Source organism: Mya arenaria, chromosome 3 (assembly GCF_026914265.1).
Source record: "Mya arenaria isolate MELC-2E11 chromosome 3, ASM2691426v1".
NCBI classification, from domain to species: domain Eukaryota; kingdom Metazoa; phylum Mollusca; class Bivalvia; order Myida; family Myidae; genus Mya; species Mya arenaria.
Window position 1 is genome coordinate 74,422,291 of NC_069124.1, and position 26,033 is coordinate 74,448,323.

The 26,033-nt window shown below is 36.3% G+C and overlaps 2 protein-coding genes across 4 annotated transcripts; one reads left to right on the forward strand and one right to left on the reverse strand.

The window, feature by feature from the left end:
- The first annotated feature begins 3,949 nt into the window (after positions 1-3,949).
- On the forward strand, positions 3,950-9,252 carry LOC128226796 (uncharacterized). Its single transcript, XM_052936854.1, has 4 exons — positions 3,950-4,172; positions 6,526-6,730; positions 7,329-7,539; positions 9,016-9,252. The coding sequence occupies exons 1-4, from the start codon at positions 4,091-4,093 to the stop codon at positions 9,112-9,114; spliced, it is 597 nt and encodes a 198-aa protein (XP_052792814.1). The 5' UTR covers positions 3,950-4,090; the 3' UTR covers positions 9,115-9,252.
- A 1,346-nt stretch (positions 9,253-10,598) lies between these two features.
- On the reverse strand, positions 10,599-24,346 carry LOC128226795 (uncharacterized). Of its 3 annotated transcripts, none has more exons than XM_052936851.1 (8): positions 24,228-24,346; positions 19,129-19,190; positions 15,364-15,562; positions 14,593-14,643; positions 13,836-14,366; positions 13,002-13,334; positions 12,443-12,775; positions 10,599-12,186 (listed from the first exon to the last, which is right to left on the reverse strand). In XM_052936851.1, exons 2-8 carry the CDS (start codon positions 19,174-19,176, stop codon positions 12,014-12,016), a joined length of 1,668 nt encoding a protein of 555 aa, XP_052792811.1. In that variant the 5' UTR covers positions 19,177-19,190; positions 24,228-24,346; the 3' UTR covers positions 10,599-12,013. The 3 variants fall into 3 exon arrangements, with proteins under 3 accessions (XP_052792811.1, XP_052792812.1, XP_052792813.1); XM_052936852.1 differs by having other exon boundaries at positions 24,109-24,233; XM_052936853.1 differs by lacking the exon at positions 19,129-19,190 and having other exon boundaries at positions 24,228-24,268.
- Between the last annotated feature and the right edge of the window lie 1,687 nt (positions 24,347-26,033).

Consider the following 26,033-nt stretch of genomic DNA (forward strand, 5'->3'; position numbering starts at 1 on the left):
GTTTTACATTGCGGTGTGTAGAAGACAGATTTCAGTTCGCAGTTCTACAAAATACATTGTATGGTGGTAACTTTTCATTCGCAGTTGAACATGTTTACGAGATGAATTCATTTTTATTTATAGATAGCTCCGCCTTAACCATGTCTTAACTCCGCCTTAACCATGTCTTAACTCCTCCTTACGTCTTTCGGAAATTTCCGCTATCACTCGGCTCTATTTAAACCAATTATGGATACTTTGGACCATGGACATTGCGAACCTTATTATGGACATTACGAATCATCTATATTATGACACTATGGACTATGATTTGGAAACAGGATGGATTATAAATTATTTCATGTCGAATAAAATAATATATGATATTACAACATGTTTTTGTCTATATAATAGTAATTGATACGCACATATGACATGAAATGAGATGTATGCAAAATGATACTTGACTCAAACACAACAAAATGTTAGTCATTAGCATTAAATTATACTTCAAAAATGAAAAGTCCCATTGTCTTATTTTTCTTTTAAAGCTGCACTCTCACAGATTGACCGTGTTGACAACTATTTTTATTTTTTGTTTTGGAATTAGCCAATTTTTGCGTAAATGTCTGGATACCAGTGGTATAAGACTGCTGACAAAAGATCAGATACAGTTTTTCAGTTTTACGTTCGCAAATTGATGTTTTATGGCTAAAAGTGATACTACAGTAACGTTTTAAGAAAAATGAAAAATGTCGGCAGTTTTCCAAACAATTTAGATCTGTTTTATTGTGAGTAATCTTATTATTTGTATAGAAAGCATTTCTGCCAAAATCAGCCGAGTCTGGGACAAAAAAAGGTTGTCAAAACTGTCAATCTGTGAGAGTGCAGCTTTAAATTACTATATTTACTATTTTAAATTCAACCATTAGAGGACACTTTCTTGCCTTTTTGCAATGTTTAAGATTGCAAGTAATATTAGATAATTTAAAATTTACGAAGAAAAAAATCTAAATTTTCATTAAGTGGAAATTATTCACTAAGATGCCCCAGAGGTTTCTTACCTGGTAGCTGGAACTGTATTGATAAAGTACACTAAGATTACAACTTCATATAACTCGTACATTATACTGTAACGAATATTATTTTATAGCTAATTAATAAAGTATTTTAATGATGACGTCAATTTATTGCTAATAAACAGTTATTACTTGCTGCTAGCTTTTATACCCCACCCACACTCAACAGGCTTTTTTTCACATTTAGGTGAAGCGGACCTAGCCCTTTTGGAGGGGAAAAATCGCGCGTTTGTTTTTTTTTATCTAAGACTCACGATACCTATTTTTTCATGTTCTTGAAATCCCCCACTTGGTTGTTATGGTTCACAATGGCGCAGATCCCGTAATTCATAACTGGGGGACACAAGTGGGTTGGAGGGTTGTTCTTCCACCCACATGGATATTTTGTTTCAATGATGTATTGAAATTACACGTTTACACCATACATGCTTATTAAGATAGTAAATGTATAACATCAGACAAAACTAGGTGGATATCATTATGATGTCCATCAAAAGTTTCGTGGGTTTGCTGGAGCAGGTTTTGAACAGGGACTTGCGTTAGAGGGGCGTTACTTAAGGGCACAACTTTTTGGACATGATCCCTGAAGAGGGCATGCCATTAATATGTTTAAAATGTGGGAAGTGGGGTTAAGGGGTACTCCCCCTAAAATATATCAAATAGTTTTAGTCTGAATTGGTGCATTATGGCGTAATTAAGTATTTAAGAGAAATATTGACAAAACAATAACCTTTAAGGTTACTTGCGGGCCAACTGGGGGGGGGACACAGGCCCTACAGCTCCCCCCCCATGGTCCACTTGTAAATAAAATAAATGAACAATATTTGCCTGCTTGGGTATATAAGTAAAAAAAAAACTGACAGTGGCAGTATAAATCTGGGTCCGTGAGCCCAGCTCAGATACACCCAACTGCAATTGACTAAATAATATGGTGATTTAAAACCCATTAAGGAACATTGATCGTCAGAATAAAATAAAAGATGAAGTTAATTTTAGTTTTTATTGTGAAACAAAGAGAGAGTACTCGGACTTACAACCGGGAATTTACAGGAGATAGGCGAATATGTTATCTCCCTTGCTTGATTCGACGGAAATAAACGAAAGAAAATCTGATTCGTTAGCTCCGCCCATTCACCTTCGTTTCTTTCGGTGACATTTACCATATAAGGTATAGGCGAAATCGTCTATCCTTGTAATTCTGAACTTGCCAATTGACTTTTGTAAACCTGGACTTGTTGGACTGCAAATGTTCATTTTACGAATGCGAGTGTCGACTGTAGGATTGCAGTTTTATATATGCATGATTCGGCTTTCTAAATTACATCATCATATTGTTAAAGGCAAGTTATACGATCTATGTTTTAGTGAGTTTATACAGGGTCGATCTGACAAATATACATTTTGACTACTATAATGACAAATGACAAATCAATACGGAACAACTGACGAATAGAAACAACAAATAGCACGTCTACATTGACAAATGTAAGAGATATTTAGTACGATTAAGAAGCACATTGTGGGAATTACACGTCTGGACTTTTGGCAACGAATAGCCTCCATACTGTTTCGGCGCCAGCGTCGGCACATGATAATGATATACCTATATCCCAAAATTATTAAAGCACTGAAGGGCCAGAATTCACCATCAAATCAGCGGTTCGGTACGATCCGCTATGGGTATTGAGTGATTTTGTACGGACTCGTGTTTATAATTTGGACAATTAATTATAATAAGTAAAAAGTTATAACCCAACTTACACAACTTGTTTGCTTGTATAAACGGACCGAAAAAGGAACATCCAAATGCCTTCTAAATTATCAGCTATACAGTAATTTATACTGCCTCGTCGGCGGCTTCGAACACTTCAAAGAGGTGCAGATATACTTTAATACTTTGATTTAATTGGCCGGTGGAAGTGTAACCATAAAATATAAGGATGCTTTGTGAGTAATTTGACCGCGTTTTTGGTAGTTAGTTCCGCGTGATTAGTAAAAGTAAAGTCGGTCTCTTTGATGTATGAAGTATATCACAGGCCATAGACTTTGCACTTGATTTGAAACTCAATTGTTATTTACGCTTCAACGATTGTAAAGAAAGATATAATAACTTATTGTGCGGAACACCAGAGAACCCGGAAACCCCCCACTTGTCCCGCTTGTAGACCACCAACTAAACTCACATGCGCACAGGAATCGAACACAAGTCGCCTTGGTGAGAAGCGAGTGCGCTAACGACTGCGCTTACCAGACAACTCATTCAGTAGATTGGGGCGGAGCTAAAGCCACGCTCATTCAATGCTTCAAAACCTTGAAATGCTACATTAATTTGCGAACAGAAGTATCATGAACATTCACAGATGGTTCCTAGCAACCAGATTTGTTCTTAAAACGTTTTACACACATGCAATTTACATTTATAATCATTCCTGTTTACCGCAGCAATACACAATCAAGTTGCAGTTTACAGAATCGCCGTACGCCACGGATCACGTGGCTGTATCGAGTTTGACTTCGAGTTTGACCTCCCCGGATACACGGGACCCGCCGCTCCCGTCGGTTTTAGTTTGTGTTTTGTTGTAGTTAAGCAATAAACTTTTATATAACGCTTCACAAAATACATGACGATTGTTATTTTTTCCCGATGTTCGAAACTTAACAATTGACCATATAAATGGTTGTATAATGTCCCGAGGGAAGCAGTTTGATATAGTATTTTGTATCCTCTTAACACATTCCGCGGTAGTTAGATACCATGCAGCTTTTGAGCGCCGCACCGATGTCTTCAGCCATTCACGCGGCTTCACAAACGAAACGAGAAACCCTTATCAGAATAACACAAGGTCATGTGTTCCCTCACGATAAAGACCAGTCAATGGAGGCATAAGTCAATGGATGCATTATGCGACATACTTGGAAGTGCAGCGTGAAGTTTCAGTAATGTTTTTACCTTATCACCTGCACACAAACTTTGCCTGTATAAAACCTGTGTGCAGTTGAGACAACTCAGTGACTTCACTTAAACAAGAAACATGCAGGCCTACTGGATTTGTATTGTGTTCACTTTTATGCGCTTGAATTTCACATATGGTCAACACAACTGGACTATATGCAGTGAGTAATCGTTCTGGTATAAAAGTCTAGAGTAGTGACTTTGTGTGTGCATGCTCACTGAATACTGATATACTAATGTTGAGTAGAGCCTTTTCGTACAGATGTTTGCTGTAGTCTGATATACAAGTATTAAGAACTGACTTTTTGTATGGATGCTGGCTGTAGTTTGATATACTAATGTTGAGATGAGCCTTTTCGTACAGATGCTCGCTGTAGTCTGATATACAAGTATTGAGAACTGCCTTTCTGTATGGATGCTCGCTGTAGGCTGATCTACTAGTCGCGAACAGTGACTTTCTGTATGAATGCTCGCTGTAGTCTGATATACAAGTATTGAGAACTGCCTTTCTGTATGGATGCTCGCTGTAGGCTGATCTACTAGTCGCGAAGAGTGACTTTCTGTATGGATGCTCGCTGTAGTCTGATATACAAGTATTGAGAACTGCCTCTCTGTATGGATGGCCGATGTAGTCTGATATACTAGTATTGAGCTCGCTGTAGTCTGTTATACTAGTCGCGAAGAGGGACTTCCTGTATGGATGCTCGCTGTAGTCTGATATACTAGTCGCGAAGAGTGACCCTTGTATGGATGCTCGCTGTAGTCTGATATGCCAGTCGCGATGAGTGACTTTCTGTATGGATGCTCGCTAAAGTCTGATATACTTGTCTTCATAAGTGCCTATCTGTATGGATACTCGCTGTAGCCTGATATACTTGTCTTCAAGAGTGACTTTCTGTATGGATACTCGCTGTAGCCTGATATACTTGTCTTCATGAGTGCCTATCTGTATGGATACTCGCTGTAGCCCGATATACTTGTCGCGAAGAGAGACTTTCTGTATGGATGCTCGCTGAAGTCTGATATACTAGTCGCGAAGAATGACTTTCTGAATGGATGCTCGCTGTAGCCTGATAGACTTTTCTTCTTGAGTATCTATCTGTAACGATACTCGCTGTAGCCTGATATACTACTAGTCGCGAAGAATGACTTCCTGTATGGATGCTCGCTGTAGCCTGATTTACTAGTCGCGAAGAGTGACTTCCTGTATGGATGCTCGCTGTGGTCTGATATACTAGTCGCGAAGAATGACTTCCTGTATGGATGCTCGCTGTAGCCTGATTTACTAGTCGCGAAGAGTGACTTCCTGTATGGATGCTCGCTGTGGTCTGATATACTAGTCGCGAAGAGTGCCTCTCTGTATGGATGCTCGCTGTAGTCTGATATACTAGTCGCGAAGAGAGACTTTCTGTATGGATGCTCGCTGTGGTCTGATATACTAGTCGCGAAGAGAGACTTTCTGTATGGATGCTCGCTGTGGTCTGATATACTAGTCGCGAAGAGTGACTTCCTGTATGGATGCTCGCTGTGGTCTGATATACTAGTCGCGAAGAATGACTTCCTGTATGGATGCTCGCTGTAGCCTGATTTACTAGTCGCGAAGAGTGACTTTCTGTATGGATGCTCGCTGTGGTCTGATATACTAGTCGCGAAGAGAGACTTTCTGTATGGATGCTCGCTGTGGTCTGATATACTAGTCGCGAAGAGTGACTTCCTGTATGGATGCTCGCTGTAGTCTGATATACTAGTCGCGAAGAGTGACTTTCTGTATGGATGCTCGCTGTAGTCTGATACACTAGTCGCGAATAGTGTCTTTCAATATGGATTCTTGCTGTAGTTTGATATACCAGTCGCGAAGAGGGACTCTCTGTATGTATGCTTGCTGTAGTCTGATATCATAGTCGCGAAAAGTGACTCCGTTTGGATGCTCGTTGTAGTCTGATATACTAGTCACGAAGAGTGACTTGCTGTATGGATGCTCGCTGTAGTCTGATATACTTGTCTTCATGAGTGCCTTTTGTTTAAATGCTCCGATCGAAAAACCGCGAGGACTTCTTTGCGGTCTGGACGATCGTTGTAGTCCGATAGTCATGAGAAGTTCTGTTTTGTGTAGATGCTTGCTGTAGTCTGATAAGACTAGTCACAAGGACTTCCTTGCTGAATGGATGTCCGCTGTAGTTCGATAGACTAGTCTTCAGGAATGCCTTTCCTTATAAATGATCGCTGTAGTTCGATAGACTAGTCTCATGAGTCTCAATAATTTCCTTTCTGAATGAACAGTATTATTTTCTGCCTTTATTTTGCATTGGTTTGGAATAAGAGCTAAAATGTTGAACAAATGTAGAACAAATGTAGAACAAATGCCTTCTTAAACGGTCTGTCTTCATGGCAATATACTAATAAAAAGTGTTGCAACTTATCTATAAGTTATATATATGTTCTACTGCAATTTACAAAATCGAAATATGTATTTGAATGAGCTATGCTGATTTCTAATGTCTATTTTTACTTTAGATCCAGATGTAAACAATGATATCGTAGTCGTGCACGAGCTAGGCATATTCCCGATCACAATCCGACTTCCGGGACAGTATAACGTCACGGTTAATGCCACTATCGGCAAACGAATCGACCACCTGATGATAGATGTACAAGTAGGGCTTGAAAACCATACCACGGGAGAGATAGATCTCGTGTATCCGCTGGATGACCAGTATCTGTAAGTCTTAGGTGTTTCTGGTGATATTGAACTTGGAGGGACTGACGACTGAGCGTTTTCATTTTTTTCAATAATTATGTTCTATATGTACTTTGAAATATTTTGTGCTTTTAGAATGGACCAGTTATGCACCAGTCAATTGTAACCACGGCTTTGACTTTTGGTCCTGCCAAGCCCGTGTAAAACCCCCGACCTGCGGGGACGAACTGATGGTAAAATCCCAGCCAAATGCCCCCGTTCTCAAGGGACCCTAAGTAAGGCACATTCCCCGGTATATTTGACCCGAATACAAAACCACCGCATTCACCCGGCACTGCGCGGCCTCCGGGAAGTTAAAAACACGGCCCATATCCCCGGTATACCCACGGCCATTGGGGGCCGTGGTTACAATTGACTGGTGCATTACTGTTTTATCTATTTTGTTTAAAGGCAGCCGTTTTATCCAGTATCCGTTGCATGTTCAATAAAGTTGTTAAGATTTGCTTGTCGAACCATACTTATGGAGAAGCCTATGCCTTATCAGTTGTTATTTACACGTCGTTTTTATTTCGGCATGATTATCCACCTATGAATATCCGTAATCAAATCTCCGCTTCAGGCGAATATATGACGGATGTCTTCTGATTAATAAGCTGCTGTTCGGTGCGGTGGATGAAGTGAAGTCAGACATCGACGTCCAGATAGACCGTCTGTTCATGGAGGCGAACTCATACCACGCCGGATGTCCGCTGCTCCCCGGTCGCATCACTTTCAGGGACATAACCATCAGCCTCCCCGCGGACCTCGTTGAGTTCAACTCATTACCTAGTGTAAGACCACAAATAATAAATTTGTTCGGCGTTTCCTTTTGCTCCCTACATTTTCAATACAGATAGAGTTTTTGCACGAAGACGCAAGAAAACGACACCAAGTCTAATTACAGTCTATGTGTTTTTTACTATATGGAAACTTAAGGGGCAAACCAAAATGAAATAGTGATCTTTTTGGCCTTCGGCATGGCTAATATTGGCTATGGTGATGTAGATAAAAGTAAATCGGACTCATAAGACTGAGAATTATAATAAAATACAAAAAAATGTAAGGTAAAAATGATTTTTATTCAGTGGTTTGACAAATAGATGAGCGATAAATTGGTAAATTGTTTTTGTTGTCTGTATTTGACCCCAACATGACTTTCAAAAGAGTTTTAGGCCAAACGATAAGTCATATTCCGTTTCAAGCAATCAGTCAATTTACCAAACTCCGCGCAGTGTTACTTCCCTTGCAGTACAGTAATCACTGCCACCACAAGATTTTCATCCAAAATTGGATGAAAACTTTTAATGGCATTTTTTTTAATCATATATATTTATTCTTATATCCTTTCTTAAATAATTACTTTACGCCAGTTGATAGGCATAATATGTTTTATAAAAAAATAACAATTAAAAAAAACATTCGGAAATGTTCGGTCTTTTTTCAAATTGAAAGTAGGATTTACAAATTACAATATCAACATGGATGTGTTGTTAGCTATTCAGACATGTATCGAACGTTTTGCATTTTTTCCTTTTATGGAATAAAATCGTTTATTTTCTAAACAAATGAAACATGTTGCTGGAATTTCTTTTAAAGGTGTTCCGTCCATTTTGTAAATTGCAATCACGTGCCGTTTCTATCATCACGTGATATTTGTGAAGGCAGTGATTACTGTACTGCAAGGGAAGTAACACTGCGCGGAGTTTGTCAATTTACTGCACCTTGCAACATCAATGCTAAAGATTGTCCAATCAGCTGTCTCACAACTCTGTCAGTGATGAAGGGCCATTCTTATTGATTCACATCATCGATACAAGTAGTTTTCTTGACATTCCAGCATGTGTTCTGTTTATTTGGAGAGTTTATACTTTTTCAAATGCATTATTTTACCGTAATGAAAATCGAATTTTTCTTTAGATAATAACCAACGGACAGACGGGTCTCAACATTTGTGAGTCGGCCGGGAAACGCCAAACTTTTTTTTTGTTTTGACATAATTTCATGACCTACTTCTGTATGTTATTTAAAGACAATGGTTGAATGGAGGCACGCTTGAGTCTGTTTCCTTGAAGAAGCTTTCAATCCACCAGGATCTTGTAGCTTCACATATTACATGATATGTTCAAAGTTTTAAAAATTCAAAATGATATATACAATATCCAGGTCTTTTCTTTTCTTAGTAACCATTAAAGGTAACTCCACTGTCGTTACAAACTACTTCGTTTTGTCAATGCTCTCAGATTCAAAGAAATTATCTGTGTTTTCAGGCGCGGTACGTAGTGAACTTCCTGTACCGGTCCGACGCTGGGGCGCTGTTGGGCTGTGTGGACGCCCATCTCAACTACGGCGGACACGTCATCGACTAGACACGCACATGAACTCACAACCACATCTGCTATTTCAATGGTTTCAAGGGCAACCTCGCTATTGCAATCGCCCAATGTCCTTTGTGCATATTCTTCTCCCGAACCACTTACTCAAGTTCATATAAATAATCCTCTGTATGATGTCTTTCAAAGCTTTTAAACATTGTAATCACACAGAACTATGGTTAACATTACATGCATTTAATGAAAATGTCAAAAACGTTAGAATATTCAACAGTCGCAATACCCAGTGAGTATGGCACCAATTAACATAAATTGATTTGAACAAGCCGAATGCCTTACTTAATCTGGCTGTTACTAAATAAAAAAAATGTTTATCATGAGTATTAATAATTATATTTTAGGGGCTTGTTTCGGGAAACTGGGACTTGGTTTATTTAAGTACACATATCTGAAAAACAGCATCATAAACTATGTGGCATTCTACACTTTGCTAAAGTATGCACTTAGGATACTATTACCCAATTTTTCAAAACTGAATGCCGATCGCTGATATATATTTTCGCTAGCTAGTATAAATTCGATTAAGTTTTACCGCCGTCTACAACTGCGTGACAGACAGTTATAAGTAGTTGGGCTGCAGCGACTTACGTGGTAACCAGCGGCTATGGTGAACACTCGGGTGAGCGAATGACGCCTTCCTTCGTTTTGACTAAAATGTCCATCTGTGATGTACAAAACAGGATATCATCCAAATTCTGGTTCTATTAGCATTACTCACTTATTTAATTAACATTGTACAATTTACCAGCAGCGGAATTGGTGGGAATTTTAGTAATTTTAATATAATTTTCTTGCAATGAGAAATAATATGTGTAAATGTTTCTTGTTTGGTTATTAATAATCTGGGACAATAAGTACAACCAGATATGGAATATGCTTTACATATCCTTTCACGAAGTAAAAGCAACAGCCGAGAATCTTTCCTGAGAGCTAAAGTTTATTTCATCTATAACTAAAAAAGTGCATAATAAAATAGTCCGCTCCAGGCGGAAGATATCAGGTTTCCAACAAATGTAAGTACATAACTGATCTTAATTTTTGATAACTTGATAAACGTATATACTTTAAACAATATGAACACACATTCTTCAAAAACAATAAAAACACACTGCTTTGTCTTAAAGGATTGAAATAATAAAAGGTATCCTATTTTCCGCCAATAATTTTAGCACATGTAATTATGAAGTTGTACAGTAAATGTATACAGTTTACCTAATGATTTTATAGAAACCTTATTAACTATAAAAAAGATTGAAGTTATAGAATATTTCCAAACATGTTTCCTTTGTTGTGTATTGAACAATTGCAGCTTGCAAATCAAGATATCTGGATGCAATTGTGCAGTATCTGAAGTATGTTAAACAAGTGGTTTACAAAACTCGGACATACCTTTGACAATGAACAATACAAACATAAACAATACTTTGATAATAGAAATTACAGATATGAAAATAAAAATCATTCAGTTTGGCTGAGAACGATACTGAAATATTATTTTTTGTTCACAAGAACGCTATAAATGTAATGCTTGTAACAATAACAATGTCACCAGACACATTATGTAAATAACATGAAACACAGGCATACAGCGTTCTTAATTCTGTTCTTTGTCATTACAAAAAATACAACGCATGCGGCATGAGTTTCAAATAATGCTGTTTTTGTCGTAAAATGAGTGTACGCAACAAAGCAAAATAAATATTACCGCCTTGAACCACACAATGGTTATGTAAGCATTGAATTATCAATCTTTGTTTACACATGAGTATTGACATTTTTTCTGTATCTTGGTCCGTGTTTCAATTGTTTCAAGCATTCTTCAGAACTCAAACGTGTTCCTGAGCCCTCAATTGGTTCAAGTCACTCTCAACTCAAACGTTTTCTACCTCCGTTTCCTATGCCACAACCGATATAAACATCCAATGACAGACAATGCGAGTAATCTATGAACAAATTAAGTTTTCGCTTTTTATGGTATATCGATGCATGGTTTACTTGAATAATTGTAGCAATATAGCGTTTAGAATTACGAACACAAAATATTGAATAAAGACTGGTTTGTTAGCACTGTCAAAACATCCATGTTAACATTCATCTCGTTCTTCAAACAACATGTCATTTTGTAGAGAAACAAAGCCATAAATCTTAAACAATATTTACAAATTTGGCAGAAACACTTAATTATAATCATGATTGATTCGAAACACTATTTCGATTTTAGAAAAAAATTCTTGTCAAATAAAAATCATGTAAATAACTATTTTACATTATACCAGTCTATGCCACATTGCCGAATAACCCTTGGGCAAACCAGGTTAAACATGCATAAAGATAACATTAACACGTCCATCGAATACAAATGAATTCTTGAGATAATAAAAGTTATAGGCGTGACATGTAGCATTTTTATGTGTCATGTTTTAAATTTGAACCAGCAAGATTTCTTTCTTGAGAAACACATACGAACTAAATATATAGATGAAAGAAAGTATATATTAAACTACAGGTGCACGTGCAATATGTATCTATGCAACCGTATAATTACAAAAAAAACACAAGACATTAATTACAGATATGATTTGACAAAAAATAAACAAACAATATTATATAGACATACGACCGCTGTCATAGTGTTTCAGCTTGTGTTTGATTGTTGAAGTATGGACTTGTATTATTTGTTCCAGATATAGCCATCACATTAAACCATGACAAAATACCTGTATACATCCGCAAGTGCATCACCCGTAAAAACACTACCCAATCCCACTCGGGGGAAGTTTCGTGTGCAAGCCGAGCTACACGGGTTCCCCGCTGATAGATATCACAGCACCGTATCCGTATGCTGTAGATTTAAAAAAGCTATAGTTCGTGTAGTCTAACCCGTGTCACGTGGTACACAAGCAGTCTTTACGTAATCATAACATTGATTGGGTTCGCACTCAATTTCAAACACAAGTGGTCCGGTGCTAACACAGAACACAACCAGTGTACAAGGTCCATCTGGATGGGGGTAGATTGTGTTCAGTCTTTTCCCGATACAATAATCCGCTGAAATATACGCGAGACAGGATGTTTTTAGACTGATTTCATGATTCGTCAAAGGTAAGATATACACAAACAGAAAATACAGATGTAGTTTAATCATGTTGTTGTTGTTTTTTCGAACGTTTAAGTGTTAACGTCTTAACATAAACTGGTACGCATATCTTGAAAAACGAAACAGCTGGGTTTATAAACTACCAAGTTAAAACAAGATAAGTTTCAACTCTTACAACAAAATTACAGGTGTGATCAAAATGCTTACCGGGGACGACCTTTATTGTGACGTCACTAGTGGTAGTCTGGATAACTTTTGGATCATCCCACAATTGCACGACCTCGCAGCGAAACGTAGCACCATGCTCGAAAAGTGTAACATTAAATGTCAGGGTACTGTTTATAACTGTAGTGCAATTGTTATAACTAAGTTTGTTGACAGGAGCAACACTAAAATCCATAAACTTTGTCGTGGATTCTGGTTTAAATTTCCACACAATGGCGCCATTGGTTCCCCAGACGTCGGCCAAACAACTAAGTTTCACCTCCTTGTCCTCCACAATAGAGTGGGGAACCTTAATATAGGGCTCGGGCATGAAAACTGAAAATAATGGAACGGATCATTCTTATATTTTATGGTCGACAGGGTCACCAATAGGTTAAAAACCCATAACAGTTCCGTTGTTCAAAATCAAAGTTACATGACGAAAACTAAAAACTAAAACGAAAATGATATAGTAAGGTTAATTTGCAATGGATGGTTAACGAGTAATCAAAAAGTTTAAACCAAACAAGTCTCTAAAACTGTAGCATTCCATATCACTTACTTTGTACCAGTGCAGTTGCTTTGGCCACATGCTCTTTGTTTGCAATGGTGCACGTGTAGTTTGTGATATCTATACAGCGGAAGGGGTCGAGGTAAAGTGTGAGGGAGACGCGATTGTCGTTGACAGACACGAGGTGGGTCATGTTCGGAAGGAACTTGATCACCTCCACAGCGCCCTCCTCCCCCAAGACGGCTAGGGCGATCGCCTCGTACCCGTCCTTGAACTGCTTGTGGATGGCCAGGGACTCGAATGCGCCGCTGTGGCTCCCCTCGCAGAACAGCGTCAGAGAGGTGACGTCAGTTGGGTTGTAGAGGATATTGCTCATTGACACAGCTGGAAGAGATAAAAGATAGATTGGTACCCGTTACAGCATGCATGTATAATTTGAAAGAATTATTAATGTGTTTCTTTTGTTGACTGTATGCTCATCATTGTTTCATTCCTGCCAGGTTGTACCAGTAAACAATTTTACAATTATAAAACAATAAATACTACAGACACAAGCCCGGTAAACTAAAGTTTAACCTCTATCCTTTACATTGGTAACACGGGAGATCCATAACGTCATATGATAACACACACATTATTCGAGCATGGACATGTCGTTATCAGTAAATAATGGCGTCACTGTCCTTGATTGTCACTGTCACATTTTGTTATTTTGAAACAGTTAATGAATACAAAAAAATAGATATTATGATTACGCATTACTGTCATCGTTTTATTGATAGCTGTTTAAAGACAATTACTTTATTACTACTGTGGCCATGCAATCATTTGTGAAATGCAATGCTAAATATAAGGACCATTTGCAATAGATGTGACAGTTCTTACTCAAGTTGTGAGACGTGGTCATAGTGGGAGGACTTTGTGTTGCATTTGTAGACTCATTTCCTGTTTGTTCGTTATTTGAGATACTAGTAGATTGGACCGTCGTCGTCGGCGTTCTTGGATCTGTAGGCTCGACAGGAGATGGTGCAGTAGTAGGTATCGCTGTAGTAGTTTCCACAGTAGGCGAACGTGTTGTTGGTTTTTGTGTTGTTGGCCTTTGTGTAATCGGTTTTTGTGAAGTCGGGTTTTGTGTCGTAGGTTTTTGTGTAGTCGGATTTTGTATCGTAGGTTTTTGTGTAGAGGGATTTTGCATCGTAGGTTTTTGTGTAGTCGCCCTTTGTGTAGTCGTGTTTTGTGTAGTTGGCTGTTTTGTCATCGGCTTGTGTGTAGTATATTTTTCTGTGATGGGCTGTTGTGTTGTTGGTGGTTGTGTTGATGGCTTCAGCGTAGGAGCCTCCTGTGTTGTCTGGGAGCCAAACGTGATAGACAATGTGGTCGGCACAGGAGACTTCCGGGTGGACAGAGGAGTACGGCCTGCAATCAGTGAAGTTAAACACGCGTACTTAGCAATCAATCAGTAAAAAGCTATTTGTGCACACAACCATTTGTTCTGAACTGATCTAATCTCAAATTTAAACAGATACGAGTTAATAACGTAATCTTATAATTATGAAATATGTCTGATAAATATCAAACCACCATTATTTTTTTTGCAAATTGATTTAAATGAAAATACTGTTCCTTTTAAAACCTTGTTTACCTTCTCCGTCCCGCGAACCCACCACTGTTGTCACCGCCTCGGTGTCGGAATCTGTAAAAGTACAACACAATGGGGTTTCGATGACATGCAATTGTTTAAAGTAAAACACAACATGTTCATTAATTGTTGCGTATTAATAAACTGACAAATGGAATGAATAAATGTCAAGTAAATCTGATAGATTGCTGAGTTTTAAAGTTTTCCAACGGGTCTTGTTTTGTAAAAACAACAACACATATTGAAAGGGTCGTATGCTTTAAAAGCCTGGCGTCGAAGCAATAAACTAGCTTGTTATGTTGAGCGAACCTTGAACGTATCATTGCAGTTTGCAATAAAACATAATGACAGATAGTTACATAAGGAGAACACAATGTAACAATTATATCATCTGCAGATATTAACGGCATGCTTTTTTATTTTGAAATATGAATGATTTTATTTGCGACACAAAAGTTTATATACTGAACATATTAGACTGCAATTCGACACAGTTTAAAAGAAATGATGAATTGACAGCTCTATTGATGGCGGTTGTCTTAAATAAGTAAAATAAAACCAGCTACTTGCAGTGAATGGCGAAATCATTTGAAATAAATAGCCTACTAAGAAGCACCCTTTCCCCCGAAAAACATTAAATGCGTTGCCAAAAGAATTAGCATAAAGTAACATACAATACAACTTGTTTTAAATACTGCATGAATTCAAGTTATGGTCAAACTATTTCATTCCAAACACCGACAGCACCAAAGATGAATTCTGCTTTATAAATACCCTGTCCGTTTCTGGCAAAGTAGATAGCGACGGTGATGCCGACGATAATGATGACTGCTACAATAATGATGGCTGCCAGGAACGCCCAGCGCGTCCGGCCCTGTGAGCGGAGCTTGTCCCCGATCATCTTCATACTAGAGCGAGAGGATGATGAGGAGGAAGATCGAGTATCCGGTCCGTTACCGCCCTGTCCCTCATCCTGTAGTCAAGATAACGAAGGTTCTAACACATTTGGAGATATAGTTTTGTATGAGTTTTTACTGGAAGATCAGTTTCAAATCTGTCATGCCGCGTGCATTTGAACTTAGGCAATTACTTTGACTAGCGTTAGTTGTAGTAAATACACCAGTATTTCCCGTGGCAAAAATATTCTTTCAACATTCAACAATGCAACGTTCAGCTTTTGATGATAATGGATGTTTGAAAGTCCGAGCCTCTTTAAAAATGTTTTGGTCATATCGCATAAACAAGTTTTTTTCTGTACAACAGAAGTGACCTAATATGATAGGTTTTCATAGAAAAGTAACCAAACAGTCAAATTATACACATAAAAAATCTTTCTTAGAATGATGGAGTAAGTATACATGTGGTTACTTCGGTTATATCTATCAACCTTAAAGTATTAGAAATTGGTTTCGGTGAGTATTTTATTCCTAAACACTGGGAACAAATGGGTTGATTGCTCGTGACTAAAACATTAATCAGATGTAATTCGTTTTGTGTTGTGTTTTTGTATGCCCAGATTGCCATGGTGTCATCAAGCTTTGTACGACTTTAATTGCGCTTGGAAATTTAATTTCTATTGTGTATGCATATACTTTGATTTATAGATTAGAACATTTATACTTTGACTTAAGTAAATATATCAGATGTCGTGAATGGATCTAAAGCTATAATAAATTGGGAGCACTGTTTTCAAAATATTATTCAAATGAACTTCTGGTGATCCATTACGTGTATACATTTTCTTTTTTTTTTCTTTTGAAAATGTGCATGGATATTTGGTCATGATCAGTTGGAAAACTATTCAACAGTTCCACATTTATCGCGTGTTTAATCAAAATAATGCCCTGGCTGTGCCCATATATTATTTGTATAAAAAAGTTTTTGGCTTCAGGAGTTGTTGTCTAGGAACGTAGACATGGATATTATCATAAATGTAAACCTACATATACAGTATTGCATTACTTGTTTCATTATCATCATGTTCAACACCTGGCCGCTATTTCTCGCAAATTCGTAAGCATAAAAAGTTTAAGTTCCTTATATACATTTAACAAATGGCTTACTTATATACTCCATTTTGCATAACCAAACGAATGTCATGATTTTCTTTAAAATGAATAAATTATGGATTTGAATGGAATTGACATCCAGTAGTAGTTTAAAAAATCTTTTAAAATGAGATAGCGAGGTTAGCTTAATCGTCTTATAAGGGCCATCATAGGGCCGTAAGAGATGTTTATCTATTAAGAATGTTCAAAAGAACACCACATATGTTTAAAATAATATTGACTATGTTCCTAATGTTACGAATGTGTATTAAAATCATACAGCATCCGATATTTATACCAGAACCTTGTTGTTGAACGGAGGTCAGGTCGCTTTGACTGTATTTAATTGAAACATATTTAAACAAATCATTCATCATTTCCGTACGCAAACCATGTAATAATATTCAAAGAATAAAGACGAACGACGGTAATAAAACTGTTACAATGAAACGGCTACAGACACGCTTATTTTTATAGTAGTACAAAACGCATGACAAAGTGTTGAGTCAATTTATAGAGTTCGCTAGGCTGTTGTCAGCATCTGGTAGATATCTCTAGACTATTGTCAATATTTGGTAGAACTCTCTCTACTATTGTCAGCATTTGGTAGATCTCTCTAGACTATTGTAAATATTTGGTAGATCTCTCTAGACTATTGTAAATATTTGATAGAACTCACTAGACTATTGTAAATATTTGGTAGAACTCTCTCTACTACTGTCAGCATTTGGTAGATCTCTCTAGACTATTGTCAATATTTGGTAGAACTCTCTTTTCTATTGTCAGCATCTGGTAGATATCTCTAGACTATTGTCAATATTTGGTAAAACTCTCTCTACTATTGTCAGCATTTGGTAGATCTTTCTAAGCTATTGTAAATATTTGGTAGATCTCTCTAGACTATTGTAAATATTTGGTAGATCTCTCTAGACTATTGTCAATATTTGGTAGATCTCTCTGGCCTATTGTCAATATTTGGTAGATTTCTCTAGACTGTTGCAAATATTTGGTAGAAGTCTGTAAGCTATTGTCAATATTTGGTAGATCTTTCTTTACTATTGTCAATATTTGATAGAACTCTCTCTACTGTTGCCAATATTTGGTAGATCTCTTTTGACTGTTGCAAATATTTGGTAGAAGTCTGTAAGCTATTGTCATTATTTGGTACATCCCCCTATACTATTGTCAATATTTGATGAAACTCTCTCTACTGTTGCCAATAATTGGTAGAACTCTCTCGACTATTGCCAATATTTAATATATCTCTCTAGACTATTGTCAATATTTGGTAGAACTCTCTAGACTACTGTCAATATTTGGTAGATCTCTCTCGACTATTGCCAATATTTGGTAGATCTCTCTCGACTATTGCCAATATTTGGTAGATCTCTCTCGACTATTGTCAATATTTGGTAGAACTCTCTAGACAATTGTCAACATTTGGTCGAACTCTCTAGGCAATTGTCAATATTTGGTAGAACTCTCTCGACAGTTGTCAATATTTGATAGAACTCTCTCGACAGTTGTCAATATTTGGTAGAACTCTCTCGACAGTTGTCAATATTTGGTAGAACTCTCTCGACAGTTGTCAATATTTGGTAGAACTCTCTAGACTATTGTCAATATTTGGTAGAACTCTCTAGACTATTGTCAATATTTGGTAGAACTCTCTCGACTATTGTCAATATTTGGTAGAACTCTCTAGACAATTGTCAACATTTGGTAGAACTCTCTAGGCAATTGTCAATAGTTTGTAGAACTCTCTAGACTAGTGTCAATATTTGGTAGAACCCTCTAGAGTCTAGCCTATTGTCAATATTTTTGTAGAACTCTCTCGACTATTGTCAATATTTGGTAGAACTCTCTCGACTTTTGTTAATATTTGGTAGAACTCTCTGGACTATTGTCAATATTTGGTAGACCTCTCTAGAGTCTAGACTATTTTCAATATTTTTGTAGAACTCTCTCGACTATTGTCAATATTTGGTAGATCTCTCTAGACTATTGTCAATATTTGGTAGATCTCTCTAGACTATTGTCAATATTTGGTATAACTTTTTTAATTAATTACAATATTTGGTAGGACTCTCTAGGCTATTGTCAATATTTGGTAGAACTTTTTACTATTGTCAATATTTGGTAAAACTCTCTAAGCTATTCCCAATATTTGGTAAAACTCAAGGATGAATCCAGTATCGTTAGCCGTATGTACTAACAGCTTTGACTTAAGAAAAACAGAATTGTTAGCTGTATGTACTAACAGCTTTGACCTTGAGGAAGCCAATATCCTTAGCCGGATCTACTCACAGTTTTGACCTTGAGAAAACCAGTATCGTTAGCCGTTTGTTCTCACAGCTTTGACCTTGAGGAAAACAGTATCGTTAGCCGTATGTACTCACAGCTTTGACCTTGAGGAAAGCAGTATCGTTAGCCGTATGTACTCACAGCTTTGACCTTGAAGGAACCAGTATCGTTTGCCGTATGTACTCACATATATATAGGCTGGATTTCTATATCCCTGTTCTTCCTTATTCTTCATTTAAAACGTTTTGCCTGAAACAAAAGAATGCATTAACACAATAGGGCGTGCAAAAATGCGCAAATATGGACCATTCATGCCAACATTCTCATTAAAATCAACAAGTTATAGGTTGGTTTTAAAGGTGTATTTAAATTAAAAACTGATAGTGTCTGCTACTATTTCAACATACTTTATTACCTCTTAATAATTTATATACATTAAATGTTGAGTTTTATGTGTATTTTGTTTTTCATTCACTTCTTAAGTCGACATAATAAAATAAAAATACTTATTACGACGAATTAAGCGCAATAAAGTTTTTTGCGCAAATAAATCTCAATGATAATGAACACGGAAACGAATTCTGGACACTTTTATTCTCACCAAATTTATATTGAGTAAACCATTGCAATTTTGGAAGTTGTTTAATACAACAGTGAGAATAGTGATACGCCGGGAAGATTGTCAATGTTAAATTTTATCAAGAAAATGTATAAAATCTTTGAGGTCAGACCGGCAGCGATGTTCGAATCCTGTACCTCTGGATTGCCAGACGGTACCTTTACCGCTGGACCACTGATGCAGAGACATGTGGTCTGTAACACTGTGATACAATTCATGTCGGAAGCTGTCAATATTTTAGCAAAATGTTTCAAACGTGAAGTTAACATACTCTTGAACAATGTTATATTTTCGTTTTTGGACAGAAGACAGACATTCATACTTAAGCTCAAGAGGCCTTATGGATCTTTAGTAGTGAATACATAATATATACACATATTTAACGACCAAAGACGACAGTTTAGCTTAAAAGTATTTTCTGATTTTTTTTTTAATTCTTGAAGGTCATGAAACAGACACAATTTCATTTCAAAGATATGCGTGGCTATAATGAACAAAAACCAAGAGATACCGTTTGACTTTTAAAAAGGTCAGAATACAGACTAGAGTCAAATTTGTAGATAGAAACATCATTTAACATATTAAACGATCACTTGCTCTGTGTAATAAGTTTGAATATAACATGCAAGAACTTGTAACCATATAATGTAAAGCGGTATTATTTACGATATTTTAGAGGTGCACACTTTATTCATTAATAAAAGTTAAAGATCGTATACGATTTGTATACATCTCAAATGAGGAAGAAAATCGACCAATAAATTCGTGTGTAACGTAGCATTACATACGTTGCCAAACAACAAAACTGTGAATTCATTTCTAATGGAGGACCACAAAATAAACCGTTGACACTGAAAACAATACGACCGAATTAATTAATAGCATCCTATAAGGAAGTAATTGTTCGTGATGGTTTTCTTTGTTGAAACGTTCAAGCAAATATATGACCACGTTATGTGGATCAGCAGACCAAGGAAAGTGTATTGTGCTAGTAGCTTTCCATCATTTCCGTGTGTGTACTTTGACAAATAAGACTTCTAGTACTGTATTATTTCTTACTATGTACAGCATGCTTTAATGTGAATGATCACTTTGCACGTGCAGGTAGAGACTCCAAGTAACAGTGACGAGGACGGTTAATTGTTCTCGTGCATGTCGAGGGGTGAAAGCGAAAAGGCTCTAAGTGACATTAAATTAAGAAGCAGATAGAACCTTTTCGCTTTCACCCCTCGATGTGTTAAATAAATAAGTTTCCACGTTAGATATCTATCTATTTTAAGTGGTCAGATGTTAATTATAGAATACAGTATAAACGTTTCAAATTTATGGAAAGAAACTTTTATTGCAGCTAAGTTTGTTTTCATTTGTTTGTTGTTTGTGTTTCGGTCGCAGTTATCGACAGAGTCTGATCTTACAAATTTATACATTGACATCAGTATGTGTTTGGGCGCAGATTGATCTTAAAAAAGTACACATTGTCACCATTGTGTGTTTGGTCGCAGACTGATCTTACAAATTTATACATTGACGTCATTGTCAGTAATTACACTTTCCCTTCATTATTTTACCGTATTTGTTAAGCGTACGTATAAATTATGCCATCTCTTGTACAAATAATATAAGAAAATGAGTGTTGTAGATCGTTGCCTAGAACATTAATTTACCTTTATTTAAGTGCCTGAAGTAAGATATGACTCTCAACTCCACGATCTTTATGTTTTACTTTTTTCAATAACTTATTAAGTTCTAAATGAGTTATACAAATTGAATAGCGATTCCTTGGTATTTTGAGAAAACCAACAATTATCTTGACGTCATTTTTGTGACTCGAATCAGTTCAACTGATACTATTTGGGTTTTTTTAGTCCTTTCGGAGGCCAATACAGCTTACCTCGGACAAATAACTTGGCCAATACGAAATCACCTAATTAATAACATAATAAAATATTTCTACCAAAGTTGTTTGAACAGATCCGAAGCAATTTTAGTAGAATATAATAACAACAATGCAGTAATGAAATCTTATTTTAAATGTCAACTCCTTCAACGCAATAAGATAAGATGCCAATATTTATTCACATTTTTGAGATCTGTAATCAATAATACCCATAATTATATAAAATAAAACACTAGCTTAAGTACTATGTCGATGCCATTTATAACGGATTGCAATGATGTTCAAGGCGCTGGATACATTGTCAGATAGGTGTGTGCGCGTATCGCAACTCATAATAACAAACATTGTTCAACCTCCAAAAACTGCTCATATTTGTCACAATTCGCACTCAAAAAACAGTTCAAATATGTTCTGTTTGAAAGCCACATTTGTCTTATAACCGTTTGTGTTATGGTATCTTGTATATGATGGAAGCAGGGTCACTGATTGATGTGTTTATGAGGCGTTTACATTAGCCTGTCATTTCGTCCATGTCAAAAACGTTTATTCAGACTTATATTATTCTTCATACAATTAATTTTTTATGTAATTAACTTTTCATACTGTTGAAAACATGTTTTGTTTTGAAGAGCCATTGAGCACTTTCTGTCCAGTGTAATAAGTACCATTCATATTGAGTTCTATAGGAATATGTCCGTATTGAGATCAAACAGATCAGTTGGCTCCAAAACAAACCTCTCTGCTTTCCGAAGAAACTGCCATACAGCTTTTTTAAACAAACTAGCAGCCGGTTTGGCTACTGTCAGCGAAGTGCCATGTGATGCCGACTTTGGTAGTGATTTCCAAAATTCAAAAATTTAGTAGGGACAACATTCGTTGGAAGGGTACACTTAACAAGTTCTGGATAGTGCAATGAAACGTTTTTTGATGAATATGCTGAATTATTCTACAGCTGCTGCTGCTGCTGTTGCTGTTGCTGCTGCTGAAGAAGAAGAAGAAGATGATGATGATGATGATGATGATGATGATGATGATGATGATTGATGATGATGACAATGATGATGATGACGACGACGATGACGATGATAATGATGATGATGATGATGATGATGATGCAGGCTGTTTGAATTTTGATAGTTAATACCAATATTCGGCCCTAACATCCGTCGCTACTTTTGGCTTCCACCGTTTGATTTCTTAAGCGATCTGTCATTTCACATAAAGTTTTAGGTATACCTTATACTTACAGGGCACCAGTTTAGCATTTTAGGCAATCAGCATTCCAAACAAACAGCTGTCTTACAATACACTGCCCTTGAGCTTTCGAATCAGGTTGGGAGATTGTCTTCATTAAGAACATATAATTAATTGTATAAAAAAAGTTTATGATGTTTTTAATATGTTCATTTTCAGACAGTTGATAATGCAGGTATGAGTTACACTTGCAATGTCTGATACGAGCCAGGATCAAGGACCGCCTTCATTTCTGCGGTGGTTTCTTTAACAAATGCAATGCAGTGGAATGCATGAATTATGTATGATGAATCAATGATAATGAGCAATACTTAAAAAAATATGCATAAATTGTGGCATGCTTGAAAAATATTAGTATGCAATATATATATATATATATATATATATATATATATATATATATATATATATATATATATATATATATATATATATCATGAGCATGTGTAAATTAAATGGTAAAAAATTGTTAAGATTTTAAACAGTTTTATATTTTAGACATAAAATTGCCTTATCGAAACATTGAACTTAAAATAATTAAATTTAAAAAAAATGTTTTGCCTTAGATTTTGAATATATTCCCTCTTAAACATATTCATATTTCTGCGCATCTTTCAGAACATGATTCAGCAATGATGTTACAGTATAACAACTTGTCATATACAGTAAATTGCATATGTAAGAATTATAATGAAAAGTATTGGAAAAAACCACTTCGATGAAATATCTTTCTAATTCAATTATTTTATCAAAAACGGTTTACCTTTGACCTGTTCACTGATTCACCTTACACTTTACACTAACCATTATATAAGGAGTCCATCAACCCTTCACCAGTTCGCACGGGTATATATAATTTATGGCATTTTAAAGCAATTCACAATACAAATTATAATAATAGTGTAAGTCACCTTATAGCACAGATTGAATGTTCGAGTCTGCCGTTCCTAAATGAAGACATTGTTTTGTCAATGTGATGAATTACTTAAATGATGTATGGAAACCGTTTTAGTTTACAGACATGATGTTGGCTGTATTATATGTGGATATGGAACATATGGATATTAATATTATTGTAATGTGTGTGCGTCATTTTTAATTTCAATACATCCTGCAAGCATGTGTTCTGATTGCACTTTTGATTGGTAACAAACGGTACAAGAAATAAAATCAAAAACAATTTAAAGGCCCTATATTTCAGAGCCTATATTACAGGCCCTATATTTGACAAACTACTACAGGTAGCAATAGGTAGCGGCCATCAAAATGTCATACGTACTATCACTCTTAATATAATTTTACGTCTTATGAAAAAGATTAATGAACATTTAAGTATTTTTAATAAGACTCTACAGTTATTTTTCAAAAAAGCACCCCGGTCGTGTAGATTTACTTACCGACTTAAGTAACGTTTTAAATTTCCCACTTACACTTTTGAACTACACTTTATGAATGAAACTTATTTCCTCAACAATAAAAAAACACACAAAACAACACTAATTAATCTTGAACTTACTAAAACAAGTATCCATTTTAATACGTCAACGTTTAACGTAGAGCTACGATTCGCCATTGGAAGATTTCATTGTGAGACAGGCTGAACAAGTGGCGTGTAACGGCAGAGATGCTCTCTTGATACATTAGCCCAGCGGCCCATACATTATCATACCGTGGCCATGTTTAACAAATGATCCAGCTTGAGATTTTGTCAAAAGCCAACTGATGAATGCAGAGATAAAATAGCACACACAGATTGTATAGTTTGACCAATTAATAATTGCCTTTTTTAAAAGTTACACTTTCATGGTTCTGACGTCCGACAATCTGTTAGGCATTCTAAAATATGAGTCATGAGTCCTTATTTCCCAGGAGCCTTGTAATGGACAACTAACCTGTCATCGAAGTTATTTTAATTATATAAAGATGATTACACATATTTGTAACAATTTTCTTCTTCCTTTTTTTGCTCCGGATAATGGGGGCATCAACGCCCGTGTCGCGCGTTTTTCTTTTTCGAAATTGTTAATTTTGAGTAGTTAAGATATCTAGTTCGAAACTGAGGTTCATTAATTTTGTCAGTTTTTGTAGTTAATTTTGCTAATAAAGTCTTTATTTTGACTCTTACAAAATATTTTACTTAATTTAATGGTATTGTTCGTACTCTCGTTGATAAAATGGCTCCAACGTTCGTAGCCAAAGTTTTGAACCATTTATAGTTTTGAACCAATCCCGTAGTAGCTAGAGATCGGCACATAAACCAGACCCATTGTAGCTAAAAAATGAGTGTTTAAACAAGTTCAATTGTAACAAAAGATGGGCAATAAAGCCTGTTCAATTGTAGCTAAATATGGGCATTTAAAACAGTCCCATTGTAGCTAAAGATGGGCATTTAAAACAGTCCCATTGTAGCTAAAGATGGGCATTAAAGCAGTACCATTGTAACTAAAGATGGGCATTTAAAGCAGTACTATTGTAGCTAAAGATGGGCATTTAAAGCTGTACTATTGTAGCTAAAGATGGACATTTAAAGCAGTACCATTGTAGCTAAAGATGGGCATTTAAAGCAGTACTATTGTAGCTAAAGATGGGCATTTAAAGCAGTACTATTGTAGCTAAACATGGACATTTAAAGCAGTACCATTGTAGCTAAAGATGGGCATTTAAAGCAGTACTATTGTAGCTAAAGATGGGCATTCAAAGCAGTACTATTGTAGCTAAAGATGGGCATTTAAAACAGTCACTGTACCATTGTAGCTAAAGATGGGCATTAAAGCAGTACTATTGTAGCTAAAGATGGGCATTAAAACAGTCCCATTGTAGCTAAAGATGGGCATTAAAGCAGTACCATTGTAGCTAAAGATGGGCATTTAAAGCAGTACTATTGTAGCTAAAGATGAGCATTTAAACAAGTCCAATTGTAACAAAAGATGGGCAATAAAACCGGTCCAAGTTTAGTTAAGATGGGCATTTAAAACAGTCCCATTGTAACTATGGATGGGCATCTAAACCAGTCCCATTGTAGTTAAAGATGGGCATTTAAAGCAGTACAATTGTAACTAAAGATGGGCATTTAAAGCAGTACCATTGTAGCTAAAGATGGGCATTTAAAGCAGTACTATTGAAGCTAAAGATGAGCCTTTAAACCAGACCCATTGTAGCTAAAAATGAGCATTCAAACAAGTCCAATTGTAACAAAAGATGGGCAATAAAACCGGTCCAAGTTTAGCTAAAAATGGGCATTTAAAACAGTCCCATTGTAGCTAAAGATGGGCATTTAAAGCAGTACCATTGTAGCTAAAGATGGGCATTTAAAGCAGTACTA